This window comes from Macaca thibetana, chromosome X (genome assembly GCF_024542745.1).
Source record: "Macaca thibetana thibetana isolate TM-01 chromosome X, ASM2454274v1, whole genome shotgun sequence".
Classification (NCBI taxonomy): Eukaryota; Metazoa; Chordata; class Mammalia; order Primates; family Cercopithecidae; genus Macaca; species Macaca thibetana.
Genome location: NC_065598.1, coordinates 6,764,738 through 6,777,116, shown reverse-complemented (window position 1 = coordinate 6,777,116; position 12,379 = coordinate 6,764,738). Strand labels below are relative to the sequence as shown.

Sequence of the window (12,379 nt, the reverse complement as noted above, 5' to 3'; positions counted from 1 at the left end):
GTACCCATAGAGCAGCAGTTCCCAAACTTTTTGGCACCAGGGACTAAAAGACAATTTTTCCACAAACTGGGGGTGGCAGATGGTTTTGGGATGATTCAAACATATTACATTTATTGTGCACTTTATTTCTATTATTATTACATTCTAATATATAATAATTATACAACTCATCATAATGTAGGATCAGTGAGAGCCCTGAGCTAGTTTTCCTGCAACTAGACAGTTCCATCTGGGGGTAACAGGAGACAGTGGCAGATCATCAGGCACAAGATTCTCATAAGGAGTGCGCAACCTAGATCCCTCGTGTGCGCAGTTTACAATAGGGTTCTTGCTCTTATGAGAATCTAATGTGGCTGCTCATCTGACAGGAGGTGGTGCTCAGGTGGTAACGTGAGTGATGGAGAGAGGCCGTAAATATAGATGACGCTTTACTCGCTTGCCCTCCGCTCACTTCCTACTTTGTGGCTCAGTTTCTAACAGGCCATGGACTGGTAGTGGTCTGTGGCCTGGGGGTTGGGGACTCCCACCATAGAGGATTATGCAGGAAACTTATGGCCAAGCCTGAGTGGCTCACATGGTGCCAACATTACTATAAGGGAAATAGGAAAATATCATCTTGCTCAGCACTCACTGAGATGAATCTGTATATCTGAAACATGAGATAGTTTCTATTTCACATGTAACAACCACCGGGTCCTGCCCACTGGAGAACATGCATATCTTTGTAAATATGGTACTTTGTGTATTTATTTTTGCACCCATTGTTAAATTAGTATAAACTTTGACAAGCAATTCAAAGTACCTATTTATAAAATATGTTCATTAACAATTTTACCTTTAGAAAAACACTACAATCCCCATGTATAATTTAGTTTGAAACCTTAGATCCTCATATACTCAGTGAAGCAAATTTTATATCCCAGACCTCAATATAAAAGTGACTGTGTTTGCTTATTATGTAAACTAAATGTAAGAAATTGTACAATTTGCTACTTTGAAGATGTAATGTATTTGCCAGGTAAGATAAACTTACCAAGGCCAGGCTCAGTGGCTCACACCTATAATCCCAGCACTTTGGGAGGCCAGAGTGGGTGGATCACCTGAGGTCAGGAGTTTGAGATCAGCCTGGCCAACATGATGAAACCCCATTTCTACTAAAAAATACAAAAATTAGCCAGGTGTGGTGGTTCACACCTATAGTCCCAGCTACTCGGGAGGCTGAGGTGGGAGAATCGCTTGAACCCAGGAGGTGGAGTTTGCAGTGAGCCAAGATTGCGCCACTGCATTCCAGCCTAGACGACAGAGTGAGACTCTGTGAAAAGAAAAAAAAAAAGATAAACTTACCAAAAAATCATTTAGAGGATTTGAACTTAATGAGTAGAACCATTCTCAGATGAACCCCCAAATTTGAGGGTCTCCTATACAGAAGGCCCATGAAGTTCTTAGAAAACTGACACATAGTTACATGGCAATGTTTCCTTTTCAGAAAGACACGGGTAGTTTTTAAGCTGCTTGCATTCTAATACGGTAAGCTGATGTCTCCTTCATTGGAAAGGCTCCCACTGAAATAATACTCAACAAAGTAAAATGTTGGTATGCTACGATTACTTTATTCAGATCTACTACACAAAGAGATGGTATTAAGTAACACTGGCTTGAGTGATCTCTTGCAACACAGAACAGGAACAGGTTCACGGTGTCGGAAAAGCAAGAATGCTGAGGGCCTCAGAAAGCTGAGCTCTGAAGACCCTGCACAGTCATGCTGTCCCAATAGGTTTCATGTTGTCATGGATGATGTCAAAGAAAAAAATTCTTCAATGCTACCTATTCAAGCACAGTAAGCAAGACTTTATTCAGGACCATCGTGATGGCTACAGGGACCACAGCAATGGGGACTTGTAGTAGGCGAGAGAGACTGGGCTCAGCTCTGAATACACCATGGAAAAGTGGGGATTTATAGACAGGGAACATGGTGAGGGGCAGTGGATGGGAAGATTACCAACAGGAAATATCAGGGAGCATTCAGCTAAACTGACCTAACAGGATTCTAGCTGAAGGCAGGCCAGGTGACCAGACATCACCTGGGGTATGGTGGAGGCTGAGGAGCCTGATCAGATACTGAGGTTGAACAGATATGGGGGGGTTAGGTGTTCTTGCTAAACTGACTTAACAGACTTCTTGCCAAAACTGGATTTTACAAGGAAGTGCCCAGATTGGGCCTGGGAGAAGGTTGAGGAGCTTGGCTAAAGTGTGGCCAAGTGTAGAATCTTTGTCCATGAAGCCTGGGATGGATGTGAGGTCCATAGAGGTCAGACAGCTACAATTTAAGAGGTTTTGAGCATTTGCATCACACATCACATTCTCTAGGCACTAAAGAGAAGGTAACAAGTCTTTAGCTTTTAGAAGTCTCCATGTAATGGAGACATCCTCCCGGGCATGTCGGCTCCCTATGGCCACGTACTTGCCAGCAGACTCTCTATGGACACTTTTTGTCGTTTTATGAGAATAGCTCGGTTGCATGAGAGCCAATCCTAGTCCCAATACCATGCCCTTCTCACTCCAGCTTCTTACTGCTTCAGGGGTTTGTTCTGACACTGGTTTGGTTTTCCTAAGGAATCCGGTTGAAACAAAGAGAAGAGAGAATAATATTTTTCAAATCAAATTTCTGCCTCAGGTATTTGTAGAGCAAAGCAGCTGCTTCACCAGGGTAGGATACCTTCCCCAGGGCCCAGTAAGACTTTCATGGGTCACAAAGGCAAAACATATTAAATAGATTGTACTATATAATATATATATAGTAAAAACATATTAACATACTGTTTTATGACTATGTTGGTGCAAATGCCAATATCATTTCCAATCCCCAATGTTCACTTTCTTTTCTTCTGATTATAAAAGAAATTAAAACATTTTTGTAGGCTCCTAAAAAGGCCTTAGAGAGTATGCCTGATGGGTAATAATCTAGCCTTTTCCCACTCTTGGATCATAGAGGTCAGAGCTATTTTATGTCTTATTCCTCTCTGCATGTCTCAGCCTCTCTCTTGAGCTAAGAAAGTTGATGAATCTTTGCAGAACTGGAACTTGTATTCCCCATTGCTTGACATCAAGCTGGAAATGTAGTAAACATTCCCCACATTGCTGAATTGAGTCACATTATAAAGCAGGGTATTAGCGCACAGCATTTTTAATTGCCAAGGAAAAATTTTAACTTTGCATTAACATATTGTAAATAATCCTTCCACTTAATGCAATCAGATTCCTGTGACAAGCCAAACACTTGTTTTTTTGTGTGTGTTTTTCCCCTCCACTTTTCATTGTATGCCCTTCAGAAAAATCTGAGAAGTGGGCTTCCATTTTTGAAAAACAGGACTTCTTTAGTACCATAGATACGTAGATTGCAATTTTGCTTTTCCTGCAGCATTCTTGATCTTGTGAAATGATGCCAATGTATACATCATTAATCTATTTGCTTAACTTTTAATATCTAGTAATGCTAGAAATATAATAATTTTTTAAAAGAATTTGCTTAAAGTTTCAAAACCCACTAAGGTTTGGATATACAACTCCAGAGGGAATATGAAGGAGATGCTTTGTAAACAAGCAGCCATGCCTTACAGCTCTGCAACAAACAAACAAACAAACAACAAAACTATGCCTTAAAGAAGGTTTTTGAGGTTTCTCCTGGACAAAAGAATTCCAATTTCCTGTTATACATTCAAATCAAAACTTTCAGATGGTAAATGGTTTGAAATTTAAGATGATTATGGTTACCACAAATCAACCTGATTTCCAAATGTCCTGAAATGTGATCTCAATTATTTTGAGGCACTTTTAAACTCAATATATTTGCATCTAGAGATATACTTCATCCTTCATTTGCTGTTGACATTTTACAGGTTAAATAACTAGTTCTAGACACAAATAGGCATTCATATAATCTATAAAGGCTCTTCAAGTTATTTAATCCTGCAGCATCCCCACATCATCAAGTGTTTTCAGAAAGTCTTACTTGCATTGAATATGTTAGACTTTGAGTAAACATTGTTATCTTATAGGATAAGTTTATAACAGTGCCTTTAAGTGTTTCCACATGACAGTATCAGCAGCAATCCTAACACATCATCAGTAAGCTAGTACCCTCTCTAATAAGAATGTTTTCTAAAGCAAGAAGACATATTCTCCCACAATTTCTGGAATGGGAAATCCACGTTAAAAGGAAGAATCCTGTATGCTTTTCAGCTTTCAACAATTCTGGAGTTAGGGGGTAGGAATCACTTCTTTCTTTTTTTTCTTTTTTTTTCTTTCTTTCTTTCTTTTTTTTTTTCTTTTTTTTTTTTTTTTTTTTTTTTTTTGTTTAGAAGAGAAGCAAAATCAACATCTGAAATAGAAGAAATGAAAGGGCAACTGGGGAAATGTTGTTGAATCCTCCCAGCCCAATAGTATGCCCTTCTTGCTCCAACTTCCCAGAGTTGTGGGTAGGGATAGAGAAATTATAGCCAACTTTCAGAAAGCCCAAGTCATGGCTAACATTCTCTGCAAACCGCTGTGTGGGTTACAGGTGTTCCATCCATGGGCACTGTCTTGGAATTGAGCAAACTCTGGGCAAACAGAAGGTGGTCAGACAAGTCCACAAAAGAGATGAATGTGTAAGCAGGTGGATGGCAGCTTCTCTCGATTTTGCCATAAAGGAATCCAATCACATTGTTGGGGAAAGTCTTATATCTGAAGAAATGATTGCACTTTACATTCCATAGGAGCCTTTCCTCGGGATGGGCTGGTGGTTTAGACTTTGAAACTATCTCCAGCTGTACCACTATCAGGCCCTCTCCCAGGCGATCAGTTGTGCATCTTCCCTGATTTACAGGGGCTTGGGGAAAATGGGATGAAAACAAAATCATGCATCTCATTGTGGATCGGAAGCACAGAAATTTCTCAGCCACAAAACTTGCATACATGACTGTTCTCTGATGACTAACTTCTGCCTAGAACTAAAGGAAATTATGCTTATGTGTATAGAACATGGATTGCTTGTGAGTGATTTTTGTTCCCCTCCAAATATCAGAGACTTTCTAGGCCAATGATTCTGAATTACATTGGAAGAGATTCCCTGAACCATAGCATCTCCACAGTGGGCTTTTAATTCAGAACTTCCATTCCCCGAAGAAAACAGTGTAATCCAAGAATTATACTACAAATTATGGAATGGAAATCAGTTTAGAAGAGATTTGCCTTGGGATTATTACTATAAAATTTTACAAAAAATCATTGTGCAAAGAAATCTATTTGTGAGCTTCTACTGTATTTACTTAAATAGTGATAAGCTTCTAGGTCCCTATTTTAGACATCTTAACCCTCTTGAGGAAAGAATATACTGTGTGTGTGTGTGTGTGTGTGTGTATGTATGTATAACTATATATGTGATGAAAAGCATTTGATATGTGTTTTAACGAATACCAGTGATAATGACTTGCCTTCCAATAACCAAAGTGGAACTTACCATCATCTATTATTCCTAAAGAAGATCTTTCATTCATCTTAAAGTTACTTACGTTTAGATGGCTAAACTCTTTTTTATGTGATTGCCTTTTTATTATGCTGGTTATTGCATCACTTCAGATTATAGAGTAAATGGTAACTTAAACTGTTGACATAGATATTTGCTTAGGGGTGAGTTAAGGTACCTCCTGCACCTTTCTGTTTTAAGATTGCCTTCTGCACCTTTTTGTCATCTGCTTGCACTGGTGTGCCTTGTGAATGCCCCTCTATTCATTCTATTTGCATGAGTCCAAGACTGGCCACAGAAGGCATAAACCTACCATCTTCCTCTCTGTATACTACAGACCTCATCCCCTTCACCCCTTCAGTTGAGTAGCTGTTGAGCTCTGGCCCAAGCTTTCAGGTGATAAAATAGAGAATCAGTTCAAATCCAAGGTGTAGATGGAGTTATGTTTCCCCAATGCCACTCTCAGGCATGTGTTTGTAATGAAGATGGTGAGCTTTGCCACATGCATCTGTCTGGTCCCCAGGCACAGCTAGTGGCTCAGTCTCTTATCCTGTTTTTCTCTGTCGCACTGGCAAGACAGGCCGGAGGAAGGACAGCACAGCTGAAGCCAGGGCTTCCAAAGAAAGTTGTCCCATGAAAACTGGTTGGGCACCTCTGGCAGAGTCTGGGTGTGTCTGTCCGCAGCTTCCTGTATGACTTTGAGGATTTCATAAAACCGGGGCTCGGTTGCTGGAGTTAATGGGTTTCTCTCTCTTGGATCTTTGGAAATATCAAAGAGTAAAGGTGGGTCGTGATGAGTGACGTAACTCCCGAAACAGAAGCACACATGTGTGGCAAAGCATCCATTGGAACCCACGGGGTTGAAGTTGGGGGTGAAGAAAAAGGCCTTCCAGATGGATGTGCCTGTGGTTTAAAAGGATGGAAATGGCATTAGGTATGAAGCATCCTTGTATGTACCACAAATGAAAAAGTGATGCGGAAATTATGCTGCCCTGTGATTTAAGAAGGTGAAGATATCATAAGGCTGCAGGCACAATGTTAATATGTACCGGAGAGATTATGAAGCCACACATAGACGCCAACACACACAGCCAGCGGGAACAGCGTCAAACTTGGTAGGACCGCAGTGAAAAGTTTATTTTCTCAGTTTTCAGCAAGTCTAAAAAATGTCAAATCAAGAATTAAATGAACTTTGGGAGGCCAAGACAGATGGACCACTTGAGGTCAGGAGTTGGAGACCAGCCTAGTCAACATGGCGAAACCCTGTCTCTACTAAAAAATACAAAAATTAGCCGGGTGTTGTGGCAGGTCCCTGTAATCCCAGCTACTCAGGAAGCTAAGGCAAAAGAATCACTTGAACCCAGGAGGCGGTGGTTGCAGTGAGCTGAGATTGCGCCACTGCACTTTGGCCTGGGTGACAGAACGAGCCTCTGTCTCAAAAAAAAAAAAAAAAAAAGTAAAAGAATTAAATGAAGGCCGAGTGCAGTGGCTCATCCCTGTAATCTCAGCACTTTGGGAGTCTGAGGTGGAAGAATCACTTGAGCCTAGGTAGGGGTTTGAGCCCAGCCTGGGCAACATAGTGAAACCCCATCTCTATAAGAAATTTAAAAAAAAAAAAAAAAAAAAAAAAAAAAGCTGGGTGTGGTGGCATGTGCCTGTAGTCCCAGCTACTCCAGAGACTAAGGCAGGATTGTGTGAGCCCAGGCAGTTGAAACTTCAGTGAGCTATGATCATGCCACTGCACTCCAGCCTGGGTGGCAAAGCAAGACCCTGTCTCAAAACAAAACAAAACAAAACAAAAAACAACCCCACAAACATAAACAAACAAAAATAAAAAGTAATTAAATGAGGCTAGAAGTGAGGGTGAGGAGGGATTACAAATGGGGAATGGAAACGATATTTTAGGGATGAAGGAGATGTTCTGAAAGTAGGTTGCTCAACTCTATACATTTACTAAAAATCTTTAAATTAGAATATAATGGCATGCAACGTATACCTTTAAAAGCTGTTAGAAATTCCAAATTAGGGGAATTCATCAACACCAGAATAGGATGGTTAGTTTTTTAAATGTAAGTTCTGTATTTCAATAAACTCCAAAATATTGAAATTGCTAGGAAAAACTAAGTTACAAACAAATGAATAATTATGAAATAATTGATCCATTTCCTATTTATCAGACAATGTTATCATTTTCTGAGGAGCTCTAGAAGGAACACCTTCTAAGAGAGGCCTAAACATGTTTCCTGGGTAGGCAAAATGTAGCAGATAAAAACCGAGAATTAAAATGCATGAACCGACTAGAATCAAGTGCAGAACGTGAATGCCCTTACAGCTTTTACATAAAACCAAAGAGGCATTCCTCCTAGGAAGCCCCCCACCCCTGTGTAAGTCATCCCAATCATTTGTGCATATAACGGCATGGGCGACTTTTGTAATTATAGGTATTTCAAAATGTAAAATAGATTAATGCAATGGGTTTAAACTGACAGTCACTGGGGCCCTATGATGTCCCCAAATTGCCCCTGACCTTGGACAAGGTTAGTGATGGGAAAAGTCAGCCTCTTTGTGTGTGTGTGTGGTCGGGGGGGGGGGGGTTTAAAGCGGAGAAAGACAGGGAAAGCAAGGTGAATACGTTTAGATGAATATATTAAAGAAGATTCATAATGAGACGCCTGCAGTCTGTGGCATAGCTGATTCTGTGAGAGCAGGACATGACATCTGTGCACTTTACATGGGCTCAGTGCACCTGCTTCAGAAAGATAAGGTCAAGCTGACACACAGACACGCCAGGCTGCAGGAAGAATTCCAGGACTTGGTTACCATCTCCAGCAGGGTTTCAAAAGGCAGCAAGTAACCTTAAGATGCTTCCCATCCACTCCTCTCATCCCACACTTTCTTCCAGGGTATAGAAATTTCCTTCAGAAGACTTTTTGGAGACAGGCTGACAGAGCCTGCCATTTGCAGCCACTTAGAATCCTTCATCAGGGTCAGCCGAGAGAGAAAGTGGGTACATAGAGAAGCGAGCCAGGAAGCCTCTCTTGCTCGTGCTCCCAGTGATGCAAATTTAGAGGGCGTTTTGAACTTGACATTCGAGTCAAGCCTCTGTGTGTTTAAAACCCCAGGAGAATACAGGCTCCTGGAATAAATTCATGTAAAGAGCCTGTATTTTCCATTTGCTTTTGAAAGGCACTCACAGGATCCTGTCATTACCACCAGAGCACAATCCTCCCCAAGTGTGAGCTGGAAGATCTGATCGACGTCAGGCCCAGTCAAGAGATTCAGGCACCCTGGCCTGGGAATGGCAGTGGTGTTGCTGGGTATTTCAGACAAGTGTAGAACTAAGAATTAATTATTCTAAAGAATTTTTTAGCATGCTCTGGGGTTGCTTGCCTTTTTATCCTTTCATTTGCATTTTAAAAAACTTTTCCTAAAAAGGTAGATTGCTTAGTCCCTGTGCTGTTTCTCTGGACCACTTTAGATTTACTGAAAAGAGAGAACTAGAACTGCACTTTTTATTGTATAGTGGCTCACAAGATAACAACCCCTACTTTGGGAGCTTGTTCTATTATTCATCAGGAACCCAGGAACTGACATCTCCAAACTGATATCTTTGAAACTGTCATTTCAAAGATAAAGAGCACAACTCAGTCACTAGATAAAATAGAAGGCACCTGGCAGAGTCACCTTCTTTTGTTTAATTTATATTTTCGATTTGTATTTTCTAGAGACAGGATCTCGCATTATCGCTCAGGCTGGAGTGCAGTGGTATGATCATAGCTCACTGCAGTCTCGAACTCCTGGGCTCAAGCAATCCTCCTGCCTCAGCCTCCCAAGTAGCTGGGACCACAGGTGTATGCCACCATGCCCAGCTATGTTTTAAATTCTTTTGTAGAGATGGGGTCTCTCCATGCTGCCCAGGCTGGTCTTGAACTCCTGGGCTCAAGCAATCCTCCTGCCTTGGCCTCCCAAAGCACTGGGATTACAGGTGTGAGCCACCATGCCTGGCATCATTTTATATTTTTCATAGGTATATTTAGTCCTGTATTCCAAAATTATTTTGATAACATACTTCATCCTGAGTATCCTCATATACTAGAAAAATGTTAAATTTTTAAAAAATGTTTATTCACTACTGTATTTTAAAAATTATCATCAACTGCTCTGATAAAAAACTGTTTCTCCCTCACCACTGAAAAAGATAAATATTTTTACCAAACTGGAAACTGAGACTCATTTATAACTGAGATCCAATGACCTAGAAAAGGAATTATTAAATTTGATATACAGAACACAGGGAAATTAAAGTGGACAGTTTTTTTTTTTACTTGTTTAAGTAGTCTAAGTGGTGATGAGGACAATAATTCTACTGAGATTTTTAAAATCCTCCCCCAAATTAAGAAAACGAATTGTCACAAGTAATGGTCAAAGATATCAGTGACATATGATATAGTACTGTTATGTCACTGTGCTAGAACAAAATGCTAGGAAATCATCATCCATCTGGTGAAACATATTTTTATATAAAATCACCACTAAACAATGTGACTCAACTCGTGAGAAGAAAGTTTGTTGTCATTTGACAAAAAGGCAGATAGAATGTAAGTGAGAAAAAGTTGATGCCTAAGCCAGAAACTGATTCAGCATCCTCCACACAGGATCCTAAAGCAGCTATCTTATTAAAAATAAAGTAAGCTGCGAGCAAAGAGAAATAAAGAGGCCTCTGGGTTCCCTGGGATTGCCTGGGGACCACAGGGGCTTCTGACCCTGGAACAGGAAGAGACGTTGTGATTTCTATTACTTCGAGTTACAGCAACTCAGCCACGGGAAGCGGGAGCCCTGGCAAGGAAGTCCCGAAAATGAGCACACGAGCTCCCCAAGAACAAAAATAGAGAGGGCGCAAGCCAGAACTTTCGTTATGTACTAAAATATTTTTTAAAATCAGTATTAGTATCTAGCACAAGCTCCCTCTTAACCTCTTGGAGTCGGGTTGTGGCAGGCCAGGTCTCACTAACACAGGCCTCCATCATAACTGTTCCAGCACTGACTGAGTGGTGAAGTTAAATCTTAAAAGCTGATAGAGCCAGTGTCTTCATACAAAGGCTGGAACGGAACAAAAGCCCACCAAGAGTTTTGCCCAGGCCTCTCCTGGGCCTCGAAGCATGACAAGATAACGAAGGCATTCTTAACAGGACCCATTTAGGATTAAACAAGTTTTATTGGGGGTCTGAAGAAACTCCCCAAACCTCCACAAACAAGTTTATAGGGGTCTGAAGGAACTCCCCAAACCTCCACGATGTAGCAGCGGACAAGATGAGGGTAATCACCCCAGGCACCTGGACCCATTTAGATGAAGTCAATTTACTGAGGCTCCAGAGGAAGGTCTCCAGGACTCAGACCTTAGTTACAGATTAAAAGAAGTTAATGACTTATGTCTTTAGATGAATGCACACTTGCACATAAACTTATAGCTGAGAAGGTATACAAGCTCCAGAAAGCTGTAATTTTGAGTTGGTCTGGGCAATATTTTCCAGGCCTTCTCCCTGTAACCGGTTACAGAAATAAAAACTCTCTTCCTCCCCAGTTCATCTGCATCTTCTTGTTGGGCTGCAAGAAATAGCAGTCCTACCCTCGCTTTGGTCCGGGAACAGGGTCATGCTACATCGCCTACAAATGTTAACAATGTCCTCTTGAAAAGGGTCCTCGAAGCCTCATTCTCGTGAAGGCTCATGAAGCCTCAAACTCATTGGCTGTTTGAAACAGGCCAGGTATAGTGTGTGTGTGTGTGTGTGTGTGTGTGTGTGTGTGTGTGTGTGTGCGCGCGCGCACGCACATAGGTCAGATTTGGTCTGTGGGTTATAGTTTACCAACCCCTGCTGTATACAGTATTTCTTTTTTCTTTTTTTTTTTTTTTGAGATGGAGTCTCGCTCTGTCGCCCGGAGATCGAGATCATCCTGGCTAACACAGTGAAAGGGCCCCAAACGCTTCTGGCCTCTCATAATGATGCAAGCCTCTCACATCTTGCATTCTGAATTCTCTACTTAGAGCGGTCACAACACTCCGTAACAGAGCTGGGCACAATCCGGACCCTGGGACACTCGTTTCCAGGCCTCTCTGAATGTTTAAACTGCTGTCTTGCAGAAGTCTCAGAGCCATCATGTGAGACAAAACAAAACCAGGTCTGGAAAGCCCATTTGGGAGAAGTAAAGACACTGCACACACGACAGACACTCAGAGGCATCACACGACGTGACCGTGCCCTTACAGCCCCTGCTTCTAACCCACAGCGGCTAAAGCAAGGTGCCCCGACCTGGAACTCTGAGGCCACAAAAACAAGACTACACCTCCTTCTTGGGGATAATGAACCCTGAGTAATCCAAGTGCTCCAGAACACTTTCCAGCTTCCTTGAAGTCAGAAAGGCTGCATGGCCCGTTCTGGCCAAACGTGGGCAGTATGTGGTATGTCTTTTCCCAGCCACAGCACAGAGGAGCTGTCTCTTCTGCCGGTGACATTCGAGATGATGGGGCCTCTGTCAGGGTGGTCCCTGACAAATGGATGGCAGAACCCTCTCCTCCTAGACCCCCACCTTCCCACCAAGACAGGCACTGAACACACGGTTATCTCCCGAACATCTAGCTATGTCGGAAGATACATTTTGTGGTCATAGCTGCGGTGGGGCAGACGCGCTACTGATACCTGGTGGGGAGAGGCCACAGATGCTGCTCAACAGTCTAGAATGCACAGGGCAGCCTCCAGCACAGACAATGATCTGGCCCCAAATGTCAATAGTACCCAGGTTGAGAAGCTCTGTTCTACAGCAAGAGTGAGAATAAATGTTGGATGGGCTGAGCCCCTGAAATGTCAGGTCTAATGGTTA

At 41.9% G+C, this 12,379-nt stretch overlaps 1 protein-coding gene across 6 annotated transcripts in view; it reads right to left on the bottom strand.

Annotated features, from left to right (window-relative positions):
* STS (steroid sulfatase) overlaps positions 1 to 12,379 on the bottom strand; it is a 292,612-nt gene that overhangs the window by 88,424 nt on the left and 191,809 nt on the right. For 5 of the 6 annotated variants that reach the window (XM_050777487.1, XM_050777485.1, XM_050777486.1 and 2 more), the window contains one exon: positions 1,591 to 6,406. The exons of the other annotated variant lie outside the window; for it this stretch is intronic. In XM_050777487.1, coding sequence (XP_050633444.1) covers positions 6,033 to 6,406 — 374 coding nt within the window. In that variant the 3' untranslated portion in view covers positions 1,591 to 6,032. Of the gene's footprint in view, positions 1 to 1,590; positions 6,407 to 12,379 lie in introns of those variants that run through there. 6 annotated transcript variants of the gene reach the window in all.